Source organism: Pelmatolapia mariae, linkage group LG4 (genome assembly GCF_036321145.2).
Source record: "Pelmatolapia mariae isolate MD_Pm_ZW linkage group LG4, Pm_UMD_F_2, whole genome shotgun sequence".
Classification (NCBI taxonomy): Eukaryota; Metazoa; Chordata; class Actinopteri; order Cichliformes; family Cichlidae; genus Pelmatolapia; species Pelmatolapia mariae.
Window position 1 is genome coordinate 3538655 of NC_086230.1, and position 18705 is coordinate 3557359.

The following is an 18705-nucleotide window of genomic DNA, read 5'->3' on the forward strand; positions in this document are numbered from 1 at the left end:
GCTGACCCCATACAGTCGGAGAGCACCTGCAGGTAATGGGCTTCTCCCTGTTGCCTGCTTACAGACATTACAGTCGTCTTTATGTTATATTAGCAGGGCTGAATCTGTGTTGAGCTTGTGCTAGTCTAGTTGAAGAAGCTGGTAAGTTTATAACCTAAGCTAGAAAAACGTGTTACTGTCTGTGGTTAATCTCTATGGTGCTGATCAAAGGCTTTTTTTACTATTACGGCGTGTGTCTGTGTGTGAGTGAGAGGGGGGTGCAGGTGGTGACGATGGTGGTTAGGGGGAGGGGGTGAGATACCGTGTTTGCTCTTGTGTAACATGGCGATAAAGAGACCCTAAAAACAAATAGCCAGCTGTGGGTTTCGGGCAGAAGTACAGTTTTCGTTTGGTTTTTAAGTTTTGGGTTTTTTTTTTAAATCGTCAATAATAGATATATTTTAATCTCCATGTTAAAATTTGATTTCACATGCCGTATTGCGCGATGGTGTTTACGCAATACCCATTTCTAGCCGCCAGGTGGCACTGTTGCAAAGGCTTATCGCGTTGGTGCCCAGCGTGCCTCCAGCAGAGAGCAGTGCTTGGTTGGATGTGAGCGCCACAGATCTGTCTCTACTTCCAGAGCGAAGATGGCGGTCTCGGTATTCCGTGGCGTGCGGCTTCTCTCCATTGGAGACGCGAACGGAGATATACAGCGGCACTCAGAGCAGCAGCCGCTGCGGTTAGAAGTGAAGACATCACAAGATGCTGCCCTCCTCAATCTCTCCAATGGTGAGTTGACCCTTTTCCGCAGTTGCCGCAGATGGTCGGCCTGACTCAACTGCCGCGCCGCTAATGCTATTGCAGCGTTAATGCTTACAGGCTAATCTGCCAGCGTTAGTAGCCGAGAAGCTAACGCATCTTGAGAGACCACGTCGCCACCTCCTGCTTGTCACGAGGAAGCTCTTAAAACTCCGTTTTATCACCGTCCCGTAGGTGTTTTAATGTTGCTAACTTTAAGCTCTCGCCATTCGCACGAGTTGAGTGCTTTGAAGACCACGGGAAACGTATAACGTAACACATACAACGTAGCTTAAGCGCATCAGTAAGCAGGGTAGCTAAGTAATGTGTACTTTAATGCTAGTTAAACAATGCCACTAGCCTGGCCTCAGCGGTGATGCGCCAACGTCCCGCACATTTGCTTTTTGTGTTTTCTCCCTGTTTTTCCCCTCTTATCTCACCAACGTGTATTTTGTCTCACAAATATGTTCAATATATTCATATGTAAACGAATAGACTTTGTGTTGTCCAGAGACACCCGATGGACGGGTTCGAGTGTTTAGCTCGTGGACTAGCCTTCCCGATTGTTTTGGAGCCCGGAGCAGAGGGCATCACTCCTGACCCGCTCCGGTGTGCTGTAATCCTTGGGGCGACTCGCCGTCATCGCTGCTCTTTATTTTAGCCATCAGCACGTTCCCTTGTAAAACTTGCACTCTGTGTGCTGGTATAAGTTCGTAATGTTTAAGGTGGCAAGACGAAACCGGGCCCTCATTACTTATGCGTTTATCTTTGTTCTCGCTGGAACAATAGCCGGGTCCCGCCGCCTCCTTCCCTCCCGTGTGGAGGCAGCAGCAGAGCCGCTCCGCTCCTCCGCGGCTTTTCTGTTGAATGGGATGTCCCGCTGAAAAGAAACGGCCGCGCTGGACTCGCCTTCTGCTTCACATGCTCAAGTTCAAGAGAAGCACAACTCTGCGCCCAGGTTTCAGTGTATAATATCAGACCGTAGAGCTTTCTTCTATACATGATTTTCAGAGAATCCCCCCACGCCTGCATGCGGACACAAGTTATACTAACTAACGAGGTTTGCCGCAAATAACCTATGTCATTGATTTTACACACAGTCTGTTTCAAATTGTTGGGCAGTATTGCTGTGTGGGTAACGCAGACCTTTCCGGAGCTGTGTGTAGTCTAGTAAATTTCCACAAGTGATGTCACTTACATTACTAATGGGCCAGGTCTGAAGTCTACCAGCTTTGAAAGAACGACATCTGGGGGTTTGGTTGGAAAGAAGGGCGCTTTACCAATCCTCTCCAGCAGGCTCGTCTCTGCTGGAGACCCTGCACTCATGTGCTCCTCCGATGCTTGGATTTCCTGTATGGTGAAGTCTTCTGCCCTCTTTGCTGGGTTCACGTGATTTAAGTTTAAATGTAAAAAGCACTGGATGTAACAAAGATGTTGTCTTTGTTTGTCTTTGACTTAGAAAGCGTTACAAAAACAAACTCTTATAACAAATTCAGGTCACTATGTGGAAATATTAAATATTAGTAAATAATGGAAAAAGCCTAATGAAATATAACAACTTATTTTTTAGAAAAAATGACATTTGATACACACATTAGCACCATTAATAAAACATCTGTCATCTCTGTGTGTGACAGCTCAGGAGCTCCTGTACCAAAACTCCAGCAATCTTTCCAAGATGTTTTTTTTTTGACTTAAGTAGGAATTCATGCCAGTTTTTGGAGATGTGAAGCAGATTTTTCCCTGTAATTTTAGCACCACATGAATGCACCATTACAGGGGAACAACCAAAGACTTTTCAGAGGACTTGTTAGTGAAGTGTCTCTTATGCTGCGGTAAGCCTTACAATCCCTGTAAGATGTTTTAGAGGTGTCAAATGTTCATGCTTTACTGAAATACATAAGAATATTGCACTTTTTTAGACTGCTGTCTCAAATGATATATTTAAAATGTCATAATTAGAAACCTTTAACTTTCATGCTAGTCTGAAAGTCCATATAGATGAAAAAAAATATAGATAGCTAGATATAGACACTGGATGTGCAGTCTGACTGGCTGACCATGCAGTGATGTGCATTTTGTGTATTGTCATTTCCTGTCCAGTCAGGTTCATGTATCCATGACGTAAAGCCCCATAAACAATCATCACACTCATCACAGCTGAGCAGGTGCAGTCTCACTGTGGGCGAGGCAGTAAGAGGAGACCTAGAGAGGAAGCAGCTTAGTGAAAACTAAGCAACGTTAATTCTGCTCACAGACGACAGCTGCGCACAATCATTTTGTTGCGAGTTCCAGATATTGTCAGAACAGAAGGCTCATTTCTTTCACTGAATTGATGAAGGTAACAGTGGAGAAATGTTAACAGGACGGTGTGAAAGTTATAGAACTTGAGCTCCTTCATATGTTTATGTAACAGAGGCCGCCTTATTGAAATTGCTGTCACTGTAAAAATGTAGCCTTTTTCCACTAGTACCTACATGGCTCGACTTTTGCATTGGGTAGCAGTTGCTTTTTTTGTTTTCCAACTAACTGCACGGCCGGGGTCAACCGATTGGCCAGTCAGTGACATCATGAGAGTGACTCCTTCACAAAAATCAAACTGCCATTTTTGAAACCTGGCAATGAGGGAAACGGCTGGACAACAACCAACACTGTGGTCTGACACAAAGCCATAGACTGAGCAGCAGGTGTACCATCGCCTTGGTGTGGTCCATCGTTGTTTTGTTTGTGTTACATACAAATGATTTCACAGGAATTTCAGTCATGTTGCTGTGTGACCCCAAACTCATTAGGTGGTACTAGAAAATGACAGTAGTTGAGTAGGTACTAGTAGAAAATGGGCTTTGCTATCTCATGTTGTCATTTAATGGGAAGTTGCATGGATCGTAAAGATGTAGGTCATGGCTAGCGGAAGCCAGCTCGTTAGAAAAAAAAAAAAAAGCCTTAATGACATCACAAGTGCACTGGGTCACCTCAACTTGAGGTGACTGAATGTGTGACATTTCAAAAATGATCAGGATCGACACTTTTGTTCACAATATAGGAACTGTGTGATCCATTGATCCCCTACAGTTGGTCAGTGGACTCCCTGGATCATCTGTCTTTGTACTGAGATGGGCAATTTCTCACATTTTTTTAAACGTATCCTATCATTTGTTCTGTAGTCTAAGTGCTTGAGAAGAGAACTCACCGACATGCTTGGCTGGCTTTTCTCCCAGAAGATGCATGTCTCTAAATCTGAAGTGTCAGTCTCAATCCTTTAATAGATGCTGGATTAGCTCCACCTGCTTTATGAGTTCACACTGGGCCTGCTGTTTCGCCCTGGAGGAATATTTGCATCGGGCACTTTTACAGAAGCGATTCTGTGGAACTTCCCTATACAGTTTTTTCCTTCCTCCTGACTTTTATTACATGGCCTGTTTTTCATAATGAAATGTGAATGTGAAACCTCAGAAAATAGAAGTTGATGCTTCGGTGTCCTGGTATCCTTTCTGCTGTTGTCAGCATGCAATCATTTATTCTTGCAAAGAGCAAAATATACCATTGCACTAAACCACTGTTTCATAGCAAAGCAGTTGCTTTTCATTCTGCTCAGTTACCTGACAGGATAGACGACTGAGAAACTGAAAGAAATGTATTGGGCTCTTCCAGTCTGATGTTTTGACTCGAGGCCCATGAGGGTGCAGGCTGACTGTACCCTGAGGCACTTATAAAATAAAAGACTAAGCGCTCTCAGTATGAAATAAATGAAATGAAAAATGGTCATAATGAACTTTAGTCAGTTATAGTAGAGTATGAGCGTGTTATGTTGCCATATTGATGGAGTATGTTCTGATTTTTAAAATAGCTTTTTGTCTTGGTCGTGTATTTCCTCTGTAACAGTAAACACATTACAGGAGTCTTCACACCTTTACCAGACACTTTTAGTCCTGATAAACTCTAAAAGACAGACTATAAATGGACTGAGGCAGAATGCCAGCCCAGTAACAAGAAAGCAATATTCTAGAAACACCTTTATTGTCCACTTTGACCTCAGTGGTAAAGAGTAAGTAAAATCAACTTTTTGACAACTGAAACAAAAGCTCAGAAGGAATTTCTAAATAGAAATCATTGGGATAGGTGTTCTTAGGATGCACCAGTTAATTTAACTGGTGCATCTAGGAGCACATCCTAAGAGCTCTGGCTAATGTTAACAAAACCAAAGGCAGCTCAAGCTCACACTTCCTCCCTTATCAGCCCACAGATGGCTACACGCAACCAGGAGAGCTAGTCTCAGTTTTGTTTTTTTCTAGTCTCTTTAGACATTGTCAATAAAGTGTTGGATACAGGTAAAACGTTGCATTTTAACAATGATGTCAACAAGGTAGTTCAGACTTGTGTTCCGGTTGTTTTGTGTACACATACAAATATACGCAAATCAGTAAATTTCAGCTCTTGCAGAGATCTTCCTGCAGCCTGTGTGAGCCGGACTAAGGAAACTAAGACTGCACTGTATCCAGCTCTCTTCTATCCTCCTTTTCCAATCATTTTAAGTGTGAATCTACTGAGACAAGGTGCCAACACCAGCATTATAGTGCAATAGCAGTGACACAGCATGGGGTGGAAGATGCTATATTAACTTTGCTGCATGTAGTACATACTCATCAGGAGAAAGCAAAGAGTCGTGCTAAGATTTATTTATTTCTTTGTTGACTTTTCATCAGCTGTGGCAGAAGAATTTTTGCTGCCCTCTCGATTGGCTTTAGTGGGCTTCTTATACGATAGAGAGGATGAGCACTGTCCCAGTTCTTGAATATTTCATTAAATGGTGTGAGAGAGCAAATCTTGTCCTAAACACCACAATGACTATTGTCCCCGTTAGTTTGGAGCTGTTTTTGATGAACAATCCTTTATTTCAAATTTGTGAACATGAGCTGCACACAGGTTGACAAATTGGTGTCCCCGAAATCATCCCTGAGATGCAAGTGTCTGCATATTGTGCTACATATTGTCTTATTGTTGTGATTGTTTTTATGTGGTGTATACAAATGTCATAGACACTTGGTGGAGTCATTGTTTACATTTAGGTGGCACGTATCCAACTACTAGCATCTCCTCCTTCATAACCTTCCTAAGTTGTCAGAGACTGACATGTGTCTCTTGCTCTCAGACGTGCCTGTGATTGCCACAGTAGGGAACATAAATATATGCCATTGTTGTAGCAATCATATCTGACATTTTTATACAGCGTAAAAATCTACATTGATATTATCCCAGATGATATGTGAAACAGGCCTACTGGTCATTAATAACATGAGACATTTGGGATATCAGCTGTGGTCATTGTGTTTTCTTCTGCTACCCTCCTTCAGCACTCTGGCACTCACATGCTGTGATCTCAGGCCTCGCTGGTTTTAACCACCAGCAGAGTTTAAGCAGCATCACCTCGCTGCTTGTTTATATTTTGGTAAAGAAGAGTATGAACTCTTTCTGTTCTCTCTCCCTTTCTTTCTAGGAGACGAGGCGAGTGTGTTCAAATGTTCGGTTTCCAGGGAGACCGAGTGCAGTCGCGTGGGGAAGCAGTCATTCATCATCACATTGGGCTGTAACAGTGTGCTGCTGCAGTTCTCCTCACCTACAGGTAAACACACAGGCAGCTGTGGCTCAGGAGGTACAGCGGGTTGTCTACCAGTTGGAAAGTTGGTAGGTTGATCCCAGGCTGCTCCAGTTGGCATGTGAAAATGTCCTCGGGCACAATACTGAACCCTGAGCTGTCCCCACTGCATTAATACTTAGTAATAGAAAAAAAAAGTGCGTGAGTGTGAGTAAGTGAATGAAGGTTTGTAGTAGAGTAGAAACTTGCAATATAAGTACCATTCACCCCACCACAGTAAGACTGTTACACGTTGCATTTTATACAAGTTTGGAGTCAAGAATATGTCAACTCTCTGAAAGGGTTTTTGTGTGTCTGGAGTTTTATGGAGCTGATGATGGTGAGCTGTGTTTCTGGGGTGTGGTGCAGCTTGTTAACAACAAAGTCAAATATTCATCTCATGACAGCCTGCTTTTATTACCTGCAGGACACTGTTTACAGTTTGCACTGAGTCAACGGTGTGTTCAGGAACAGTGCAGTAATTTGAGTGTTATTAGTTAAAATAGTGTTTGTTTATCTGTTAAATGAAAATTGTATCACCGTTCGTGGAAAGCTCCTCAGACCTCTTTAGGGAGTGTAGGAGAGTGTCTGTTTCTCTGATGAGCATCAGTAATAAGTGTAGATTCTTACACCCAAATTTATTCCCTGTTTTATTTATTTTTTCTGTAAACAGTTTTACAACAAGTATATTTTTCTGTAAACATTAATATATGATCCTAAAGCAGGACAACTATACTGTCCTTGCTGACCTCATATCAGATGTGTACATAGACAAAGCCTTGGTTTGAATTCTCTTTATTTTTATTTGTTACTCAAACCCTTAAACACCCCCCAGTCTGCAACTGAAAGAATAAAAACTAAAGATGCCTTTTAATGAAATACTCATGAGATCAGATTGTCCCACATTTCATTCATTGTGATATTCATATCAAGTTAACTTAATTAGTCAGTATTTTTGGCTAATCTTTGTTGATATTGGAGGTCTTTATCAGTCTTAGTCAAACGCTTAAAACACACATTTTTACAATATTACTATAGACACACACACATACTCGTTTTCATATCTCAGTGAGGACATCTCATTGACATAATGCTTTCCCTAGCTGCTTACTTTAACCCCAACCATGAAAATGAATGCCTAATCCTAACCCTCAGCCTAAACGTAACCATAACCTAACTGTAACCCTGACACTAAAACCACATTTTGAGCCTCAAAAATGTTTTCAAACTCGTAGGGAAGAGCATTTTGTCCCCATAAGTGACTGTTGGTCCCCACAAATATAGCTGCATGCCAGTTTTCTGTCCTCACAAAGCTGTCTAAACATGTACACACACACACTCACACAGGGCTGCGTTGTCAGCAGCTGTTACTTTCAGCCTGCTTTATGGATTTAACAGCTTCATATTTTTCCCACAGGCAGTACACTCATCTGTGCTTGTGATTGGCTATACTCTGACAGATACATGTTCAGATGAACGGGGTGCTGTTGGCAAAGATTATATATAATGTATTTCTATACCTCCGTTTGCACGCACACATGCTCACGTGTGTCTGTGCATATGCCCCTTCTCACTACTGCCACAAACCTGATGACATTGGAAAAATACCAGCCACTGCCATCAAGCTGACAGACGCTGAAACAATGAAGTGGTTTTTGTTTATTTATTAATTTTATTTTATTTGGGAATAAATTGAGATTTAATTCAGTTCAATTTTATTTATGTAGCGCCAGATCACAGCAACAGCCGCCCCAAGGCGCGCGATTAATTGAGGTTTCTGTGTTCACCTTGAACAAAAAGTCGTCTAAATGCACAAATGAAGCAGACAAAGAAGGAAATGTCGTGATTGTTGGATGCATCAGTATTGGTGCATTTTCCATGATGTGTGTTAAAAATGCTAATACTGTGTGCACTGAGGAGGAGGTAGACCCACTCGTGATTAATGCAGACCAAAGTATGTGGGATATGGCAGTTTAAAAAATGATCTATGCTTGTGAAATGCGAACTTAAATCTCAAAACTGTGATATTAAATTACTTAATTATTTAATCATGTATTTGTTACACCTAAGCTGCAGTTGTTGCACATGATTTAATATTGTTTCTCAGCACGAGAGGACAGAAAACCAAACCGTTTACAGCTGACAGCACAGGAAGAGAAAAAGGATTAAACTGCAGTGTAGCTCAACAAAACCAACTTACAGTGTGTTTGTGCTTCGCTTCAGACTTTCAGTCTTTTTATAACGTGCTGAAGAACTGTCGTGGGCATATTGGAGAGCAATCTGTCTTCAGTGAAAGAACAGAGGAGTCCTCTGCTGTACAGTATTTCCAGGTGACTGTCACACACTCACACACACTCTCACACAATTTTGTGACTCTTGAATTATCTCCTGACTAATTCGAATCCACATTTCCTTTTAAACACACTGCAGTAATGACGCTTACTTTGTTCTTGGCTGAGTATTTATAGACTGCTCATTACAGGAATATTCAGTCAGAATGAAGCCTGCTTCTGTTTTTTTTGGGCACCATCTGAACTACTTTGTGTTTAAAAGTAGCTGCAAGTCAGCTCCAGGAGGAGTTAAAAGGGCTCTGTAGCACTTCTACCTGCAAGCATCCATCTGTTGAGAAGCCACTTGGTTTGGTTGTTTACAGATCCCAGCACAAACTTGGGTGCTTTATGTCTGAGCTGGTCCTGTTATTTATTTATCTTTTTTAAAGAAACTTAAAGAAGATTAACTTTGTTTCTCTTTTTTTTAAACTGCAAATTGAGCTCAAGTCAAAGTGCCAAAAGTCCAAACTCATGAGCGTGTTTGTGTTTCTGCAGTTTTATGGCTACCTCTCCCAGCAACAGAACATGATGCAGGACTATGTTCGGACAGGGACTTACCAGCGGGCTATTCTCCAGAACCACACTGACTTTAAGGACAAGGTAGCGAGCTGAATATGTGCTATTTGATAAGGCTGACAGATGTTTGAAAACAGCTGGTTTACATTAAGTACAGACTAAAGTGTTGTCCTGCTAGCTGTGACTGTGTCCTCTTTTCTCCAGGTGGTGCTGGATGTGGGTTGTGGCTCGGGAATCCTCTCTTTCTTTGCAGCTCAAGCTGGAGCTAGGAAGGTGTACGCTGTAGAGGCCAGCACCATGGCACAGCACGCCGAGGTACACACACAGATTCATGCTGAGCTCAGTGACCTACCTCTGATTATGCTTTCACTGGATGCACAGCCTCTCACTGTTTACGATGCATTCACTATACTAAATGTTTTAAATTCAGGTGAGGTTGTTTGAGCTGTGGGAATCTCGCTGTTGCTGAAAATGCTAACAGCTATGAGCTCTGGCTGTCTGGACAGTCCACATTAACTTTAGATCAGACAAGCTAAATTCAGCTTTTTGAATGATGATGTGTTTGATGTGTTGTGCTGCAGGTGCTGGTGAACAGCAACCGTCTGGGGGAGCGTGTGGCCGTCATTCCGGGCAAAGTAGAGGAGGTGACGCTTCCGGAGCAAGTTGACATCATCATTTCAGAGCCCATGGGTTACATGCTGTTCAATGAGCGCATGCTGGAGAGCTACCTGCATGCTAAGAAGTTCCTCAAACCTAATGGTGAGTCTTGGAAGAACAAGAGATGTACTTGAAATGTTAGAATGGAGGCTGAGACTGAAGACAGCCACAGATTAGTGACAGTAGCTGCCTCTGGCGAGTTTTGCATGTTGTCAGATAGGGCTGCCACGATTAGTCGACTAGTCACGATTACGTCGACTATCAAAATCGTCGATGACTCATTTAATAGTCGACACGTCGTTTGAAGCTTTTTAAGATCCCAAAAGACGCAGGAATAAGTAGTAGGATTTAAGAGTGTAATAACGGACTGAAACAGAAGATGGCAGCACTGCATGTACAAGGATGCCAGCTGCTGTTAAACCCCGAAGAAGAAACTGTGTCCCAGAATTCATAGCTCAGTTTCCAACAATGGCGGCAGCTAGTTAGTTTTAATATTACTCTTATTATTCTTTCTGGGTCACAAAATAAACGTTTAACATATTTTCAGGCGAGAATGTAGCTGTGTAAACTTCAAATATCTGCTCAGTTTATCAAGACACCACATATTTTCAAAATCGCTCCGACGTTTTCGGAGACGTCTGTTACCCACCAGCTCGATAGCGAGCCGGGGTTCAAGGCTCACTAGAGCCGCTGAGAACACCGGACTCCCGGCAAATCTTTCGCTACTCAGGTTAAACATGATATATAAGTCACTTAGATAACTTAAAAATGTTATTGTTTGGCCTTTTTTAGTATTTTATTTGTTCCTGAGTAAATCGGTTTGGCTGAGATTATAGTTTTTACACAGCTGAATAAACGTCAAGCAGATAACTGATTATCAGAAGTGTGAGATGCTCGAGAATATACTCCGGTGTCCCGTTATATTTTAGATAGCAAGGAGCAGACGGCTGAGTTTATTAAACTTCACCTAAACAATCTGCAGATTTCATTAAAAATTAATAAACTATCATCTTGTCTTTATTTTTAGTTAGCACATACCTTAAACACTTAAAGCTGTAAGCTAATGATAGTTATATAAGAGCAGATGCTGCTGGTGCAATAAGCTGTATGTTTTACGTCCAATGGATGCACAATCTGATTAGTCGACTAATCACAAAAATAATCAGTGACTAGTCGACTAGCAAAATAATCGTTTGTGGCAGCCCTATTGTCAGATATCCACAGGCTTTGGTGTTCCAAATCATTTGATGTCAGTTTAGAAGAATCTTGCACTGTGGTGGAAGATACGTGAACATGAGTTTTGCTTACTGTCTTCATCTGTGCGGGTGTTTCAGGTAAAATGTTCCCCACTATTGGAGATGTCCACCTGGCCCCGTTCACAGATGAGCAGCTGTACATGGAGCAGTTCACCAAAGCCAACTTCTGGTAAGAACAGAAAGAGGGAGGGAATGAAGGAGGTTCTCTGGGTCAGCGTCATTGTTTCCACTGTACAAACGTTGGATTCATTTCCCTAAAACGGATTCATTTGGTTAGAAATCTTTTCTATGCATGAATGTGTTTTTAATGCCTTATCATATTGAGAAACTCCTTCATGCATCTGAGCTCCAAGTAAAGGCAGTTTCCTTCTTTCTTCTCTGCTGGCAGTTTAACTATTCATTTGTTTCTGTTATGAGAGCGGAGTATTGCTTAAAATGTTGGTCATTCTGTTCGAAATCTTAATAATCTTTTCGAGGCTAGTTTGACTGTTTGCATCAGCGAGGGAGTTGGTGCCTCAGCAGCGTGGAAAGATGTTTATCGCACTCAGAGGTATGAGTCATGCAAACTAGCGTGATAACAGTAGGCACGAGTGAGTGTAGGACGCAATCAGAGTCAATGCTAATGTTGTTGAGTTAACGTCAAACCGGTTTAGGCTGTTTAAGAAGCAGTAGAGCCTTGGACAGAGGTGTGTCCCTACATACAAAATGTACTTGGTTTTTGTTGTTGATTTTGTTTTTTGTTTTTTAAATGATGATTTCATGTTGGTCTTGCAGGAGTACTCGCTACCCAAAATGAGCTAATGATTTGATTTTTATTGCTCTTGTTTTTTACATTCATTGGCATGTGCATTGGTGCGTGTGCTTTTTATGACTCAGAATTCAGGTTCATCTTAAAATACACTAAGACTCCTGCAGGGTCAAGTGTGTTGATGAGCCATTTTTATTGCTGAGGCAGGAATCAAGCAATCTAAAAGTGGGAATCTACACTTCTTCCTGTCCCCTCAGGTACCAGCCCTCCTTCCACGGTGTAGACCTCTCTGCCCTGCGGGGGGCAGCAGTGGACGAGTATTTCCGCCAGCCAATTGTGGTAAGTAATGCATGCATGCATGCATGTGCAGGATTTTAAGATCAGAATTGAACAAACGAGCAAAGCGATCTGACGGTAATATCGACTTCTTAATTGGCTTTTTGTGGGCGCAGTGTTTTGTAGAAATCAGATTTGTGTGAAAGCAGATTTTTTCCCCCCCACAGGACACTTTTGATATCCGTATTCTGATGGCCAAGTCAGTCAAATACACAGTCAACTTCCTGGAGGCCAAAGAAGAGGATCTTTACAGGTGTGTGTCCAGTTTAATGTGTGTCTGTGATTACATTAGGAATGTCTACTAATAAATGATAAATGGTTTTGCTTTCAGGATAGAGATTCCCTTTAAGTTCCACATGATGCATTCGGGCCTGGTGCACGGCCTGGCTTTCTGGTTTGACGTGGCTTTTATTGGATCAGTGTAAGTCAGGAGGTCTGCTTGAGTGTGTTGAATCTAAAGAAGTTTTGACGTGCGCCACATTTGTCCTTAAACGTAAGTCTATTCGTGTTCTTGTAGGATGACAGTGTGGCTATCCACAGCACCCACAGAGCCTCTCACTCACTGGTACCAGGTGCGCTGTCTCCTGCAGTCTCCTCTTTTCACCAAGGCTGGGGACACTTTGTCCGGCACTGCGCTGCTGGTGGCCAACAAGAGGTATGTTTGTATTAATGCAAGAAAACTAGAGTTTCATTCACCAAGAACTGCAGAATAAGCTTTGACGACACAGCAACCCTGTTGTCATGTTTTGGAAACCTGTTCATTTCCTAGCTGAAGTTGAGCATCAACATGGGAGCGTGCCTTAAGTGGCCACTCCAGGAACCTTGCTTGCATGCTAATCATGTTATTATGATGATAATTAGTCTCAATATTTACTTCTTAACAGACAAAGCTACGACATCAGTATTGTTGCCCAGGTGGACCAGACAGGATCAAAGTCCAGCAACCTCCTGGACTTGAAGAACCCCTTTTTCAGGTGAGTTTATCCTGACCACAGCAAACACAGCCAATCTGCTTTGCACCATTGACACAGTGTCTGGTGTCGGTGAACAGTCTTCTCTAACTTCTTATATGTATTTTTATCTATGTGCAGGTACACAGGCACTACCCCCAACCCCCCTCCTGGCTCACACTACACCTCCCCGTCTGAGAACATGTGGAACACAGGGGCAGCCTACAGCATGAGTCAGGGGATGGCTGTATCAGGTGAACACACTCAGACACTGCTAGATTAAGTAAATACTTCAGACATGGCGTGGTATGTCCATTCTCCATATCCCAGCTGTCTTAGAGCAGAGGCAGAGTACACCCTGGACAGGTAGCTAGTCTGTCGCAGGGCTAACACAGAGAGACAGACAACCATTCGCACTCACATGCACACCTGGGCAATTTAGGCCAATTAAGCTAACCCCATTAACTGCATATCTTTGGACAGTGGGAGGAAGCCAGAGAGAAACCACGCAAACACGGGGAGAACAAACTGCACACAGAAAGACCACCGTGCTGCCACACAGACCAAAGAACAACAAATATAATTACCTGTTAGAACAAAGCAGGACCGAGAATTAAATGCATTGGATGGTGCTCACTAATCATGATGACCCCGATGAAGACCAGGAGCTGAAACACGTTGGTCAAGCGATGAAGTTGTTCTGTATTATAGAGTAGCTGCAGCGGTCCTTCAGATTTGTCCTCTTCTCTGGGCTTCTTGGGAGTAAGTGAAGCGGTTCCACAAACGTCTGCTTTAGTAGCAAAACTCCAATGTAGAAACAGAGGAAAGACTAAATGAGTGTCAAACATGAGCCAGTGTAAAAACCAGTCTGCATGAATTTATTATAGTAAACATGCCTGAAATTTCATGCACATCTATTCTATAGCTTCATTAGCTCAAGTTTCTGAGAACCTGGGAAGAAGACTGTATATAATGATGGACATAGCCAGGTGTGACTCACTTTGCCCTGGAGCTAGATTGAAGTCCAGAGTTACGTCTTGTAGTCAGCACCAGCTTTTCCAGCTGTAACTGTGCAGATACAAGAGGAAAGTAATGCTAGGTTACAACTAAACTAGCAACATATGCTAATAGACTGTTTGTTTTTAAAGGTTAAATGTTAGTTTAAAACAGTTTGTTCTAAAATATTTATGAGGAATGAACAGCAACAACATCCTGTCTGAAACCTTAAATTTCCCAATGTACAGTGCAGCCCTCCATAACAGTCCCAGTTTGTCATTATTTGCCCGTCCCTGCAGTAGAAGGACTTCCTGCCATGGTGCATCACTAACTACTTACCAACTCTGGCATTACATTTTAAGATCACTTCCACTCTGGATGTGTTCAGGAACCAATCCCAAAGAGTGGTTTTGACAGTTTATAGTAAATGCTGTTTTTTGGGTTTCTTTGCTGCCTCTTTCTTCAGGGATGCCCGCAGCTTATGACCTCAGCACAGTCATCGGCAGCAGCCCGTCAGTGTCTCACAACAACCTCATCCCCCTGGGTATGAATCTCATCTGAAAAGCATCGTTTTACTGTTACTGGAGTGCATCTTTAGTCCTCAAAACATTGACATTCCAGTTCATCAAATCACACTTAACTCTTTTAATGCTGTTTTTTTTGTTTTGTTTTTTGTTTTTTTAACCCACTCTGTTGTTTCGGCTCCTCGCTGAGCAACATCAAAGAGCTTTTAGTTTGAAAGCCTTTGAAAGTACTCAGTTATAGTTTAGCTTTTGATTTTAGTGATATTTCTGATGTTTACATCAGAATACAGCTTTTAGTCTGTTTTGAGGCACAAATTACTGCAGATTTTTGTAAAGCAACTGATGTGGCTCTTTCACAGAAGAGGCATGCGTTTATTGCACTGGTGAAATGGTTTATCACTCCTGATGCTACTTGGTTTTAACAGTGCTTTCGTCTCTGATTGGTCACAGTGAACACAGGGATTGTAAATCATACCCACTCCAGGATGGGCTCAATCATGAGCACAGGAATTGTCCAGGGTAAGCCCACTGGTCCACAAACACACGTTTACTGTCCAAGTCTTCTCAGTGTGAACGTTGACTGTTATGCTTTGTTTCCAACTTAGGAGCCACTACGGGTCAGTCCGGCCCCAGTAGCAGCGGTACTTACTATCCTGTCACCAACCAGTTCACCATGGGGGGCGCTGCCATCTCCATGGCCTCACCTATGGTCATCCCTAGCAACACCATGCATTATGGCAGTTAAGACGAAGACCTCGCAAAGACCTCCTATGCCCCCGCATGAGAAGAATCCCCCTCCCCCCTTCCCCTCCCCAACCCAGATTGATCACCAACTGCAGCCAAAACCAGTATACCAAAACCAGCTCTGTGCTGGAGATTCCTTTTTGTTCGTCACCCTCTTTCTGCTCTGTTGAATCATCGCTAGATGAACGGTTGAAAACTCTCGTTTCCGTCCAGACTCTTGTCTTTCCGAAAGCCGAAGCCTTCCTTTTCCCCCTCCCTCACTGGGACTGTATCATCTGAGATGCACAGCAGTTTATCATCTGACCTCCCTGGGTTTCCACCCTCCTTCAATATGTATTTCAATCCCTCCACCTCCCTTATTTTCTCTTTATAGCTCATTATTTAGATGTCATGACCCTCCGAGTGTTTGTCTTTCCTCAAGAATCCGCTTGTTGTCAGATACCAGCATCGGTCCGTTCCCGTGGTTCTCCACACCTCCACACCAGAGTGATGCTGAAGCTTTTCACTTGTGCAGTAGGACACTGTTATCATGATCATCATCACTGCGTCTCTACAGGTGCCACCTTAGCTTTTCATACTGGATCCAGCCATGTTCCCTCCACACTTCCCCAGAGACTGAGCTGTGCCGAATGAAACAGCCCCCTCAAATCATTAAACAAACGGCATCTTGCTTACTCCTACTCATGCAGTTTGGGTTTAGGCGGAGGAGGATGGATCACAAACTGAAGCCATCTACAAGTCTTGGCACCCAGAGGAGCTTGTAGAAATACTTTTTTTGTGTTTTGTTGTTTTGTTTTTTTTTTTTTTTTTTAGTGGCATGGACAGGCTGACCCTCAGTGTTCTGCTTGGAAGCATTGGTGTTGCTCTGTCACCTTCCATGCTGAGCCATGATAAAGGAGTGTCTCAGTGTCTGCTATAAGTTGCTGTTTGTTGACATCACTAGTCTTTTAAAATGATGGCATTCTCCAATTCAGACAGCTTACCTTTCCGTTAATGTTGTTCAGCGTCTCATTCAGACAAATCCACTGACCGCATTTCTAAATGTTTAGGTCTCTGCTGTTGTCAGTCAGAAGAGAGTCTCCTTTTTGTGTGCGCGCTGCTGTTTAGGACGTTAAGAGTTGTAACCTTGTGTGTTTCTATCAGTAAATGTGACTACACTGAGACTTGTGTGATGATGTAAGTGATGCGTAAATGTTACTAGGCCTTATAAGGTGACTCGCTGTGGTTAAAACTTGGAAACTTGAAGATGCCCTCGGGTTAATGGAAAAGAGCGAATGAATGGTTGGGGCTTTTCAGTAAATGCTCCTGTGTGCGCTGCTTCTCAGTGCTAGCATGATTGCTACCATTCATTGCTAACCTTGTGGCTGCGCGTGCTGTTAGGGTTAGAGTCCTACTTACCCACGGACTCTGAAAGAATGAGTAGCTGAAATATTGGTGTTGCAGACTAAAGTTGGCATGCTAACTTACCTCATCTTTGCATAATACCACTTTGTTCTACTACTACTTTCTGGTTTTCATATTAAGAAGTAGTAGAACTGTTCAGATTACCGACTCACACCTTCTAAAAACAGTAGGTGTCTTAGATGGATTTAATATCTTTAGCACAGGAAAATAAAACTTGAGGAATTGGATGCTTTGACGAGCAGCAGTAGGATGCTGTGTCTGCACAGGACATTTCCAGCTCTGTCCTCGTTGTGGCATTGCCGGGTTTGAGCACCGTCCAAAGTGAATACAAAAATTCAACAAGACACCATTAGAGGAGTTGCAGGAAGATTTTTTGTCCAGTCTTTATTTCGTGTTATACAACTGAATTTAGCATGAAGTTCACACATTGAAATTCATGTTTTTAAATCAGAGTTTTAAGGCAAACCTGTATTTGAGCTGATGACCTGTTTGATCCTGTAGGGTTCTTCACATTCCAGATGAACATGTTTGTCACCATTGTAAACGGCTTCAGCTCGATATGAAAGGGTTTCTGATCAGTGCGTGAACTGTACGACACTTAAAGTGGTGGTAGTAGTAATAGACGGTCAGGAGATGATAAACTTACAGAGACACAGCAGTTCACTCATCCACATCGATCTGTAATTACGGCCCTGTCATAGTAGTCGGCTTTATTCTTGGTTTGCTTCAGATTGTGGATAGTTTAACTTATTGTCGGCCACTTTACAGCACAGAGTTATTTTTGGCTGCCACCAAATTTTGGCATTTGTTGGTCTGTGGTTGCCAAATAGCTGCTAGCTGCTTGCCATGTTTCTTTAGGGACTCGTGGAAGATTTGATTGTTTCTTGTACCCAACATGGAAGGTGACGGATCGCACAGTCTGAGAGCAGCTAGAACATTTCAGCCCTGTCAGCCTAAAATATGAAATGCACTTTCTGCTGCTCCTCATGTTTTCTGCACCCAGAAGGTTTATTTTTTTATTTTTATTTTTAAATCAGAATAAATTGCAGCAGCTTCTTGCCAGTCAGGCATTTGTTGAGCCAGATTGCTTCGGTGCAGTTGGAGGAAGATTTGGAGAATGAACCAGTAAAGACCAATGACCCAGGATGCAGCCAGCTGGCTAGCGGGAAAAGAAAAGCTGTGCCGGACCGGCAACGTCCTAGTTTACATCTTTGTTTCCTTTGCCTGACGCTCCTCCCAACCTCCCTTTGAGACTGTGAGACTGTCACAAGTAGACTTCAATGACAAGGCGAGGGAGAAGGGGCCGGTACGCCTCTCTCCTCGTCTGTTCAATGTGTATGACCTCCAACATATCATTGCCCCAACACACACACCCCTGCCCACACCCCCTTTTTATCAGTCAAGGAAAGAAAGACTGACACATTTATGCATTGCTTCCAGTGTCACAACTATTGGAATTTGAGTTAGTAGGAGTGCTGAGGGGGGGGAAATGTCTGTTTGTAGGAATAACCTTTTTTGTTTTCTTGATATTTTTTTCTTTATTTCACAAAAAAAGCAAACAAGGAAAAAAGCGCAAATTAAATGTTGTGGAAATGTTTCAAAACCATCCTGGAGTCAGGTGTTGTAGTACTTTAATTTGTTACCTTCTACTTTGTTAAATAGACTGTGGATACAACAGATGTTTACCATGTTGTAGCTGCTCTATAGCCATCGTGTCTCTTCTGTCATGGATTCATTGCTCTGTGTAGGCATAGTGGCATCCACTTTGACCATGGAAGTGTATGAGGAAGACTCACTGTCGTGTTCTCTCATTTGTGTGTTCACCAACTAGT

The 18705-nt window shown here is 42.7% G+C and overlaps 1 protein-coding gene across 1 annotated transcript; it reads left to right on the plus strand.

Annotated features, from left to right (window-relative positions):
• The first annotated feature begins 570 nt into the window (after positions 1–570).
• carm1 (coactivator-associated arginine methyltransferase 1) lies at positions 571–18479 on the plus strand. Its single transcript, XM_063471111.1, has 16 exons — positions 571–771; positions 6275–6400; positions 8636–8742; positions 9238–9342; positions 9463–9573; positions 9840–10017; positions 11250–11340; positions 12177–12258; positions 12423–12508; positions 12587–12676; positions 12773–12910; positions 13140–13229; positions 13347–13459; positions 14668–14745; positions 15176–15244; positions 15331–18479. The coding sequence occupies exons 1-16, from the start codon at positions 630–632 to the stop codon at positions 15468–15470; spliced, it is 1746 nt and encodes a 581-aa protein (XP_063327181.1). The 5' UTR covers positions 571–629; the 3' UTR covers positions 15471–18479.
• The last annotated feature ends 226 nt before the right edge of the window (positions 18480–18705 follow it).

What these genes read in the sequence shown, in the direction of transcription:
- carm1 (XM_063471111.1), top strand. Translation starts at nt 630, where the DNA reads ATGGCGGTCTCGGTATTCCGTGGCGTGCGGCTTCTCTCCATTGGAGAC. An exon ending in ACACTGACTTTAAGGACAAG is followed by an intron (nt 9,343 to 9,462) that starts GTAGCGAGCTGA and finishes TCTTTTCTCCAG; the next exon opens with GTGGTGCTGGATGTGGGTTG. An exon ending in ATTTCCGCCAGCCAATTGTG is followed by an intron (nt 12,259 to 12,422) that starts GTAAGTAATGCA and finishes TCCCCCCCACAG; the next exon opens with GACACTTTTGATATCCGTAT.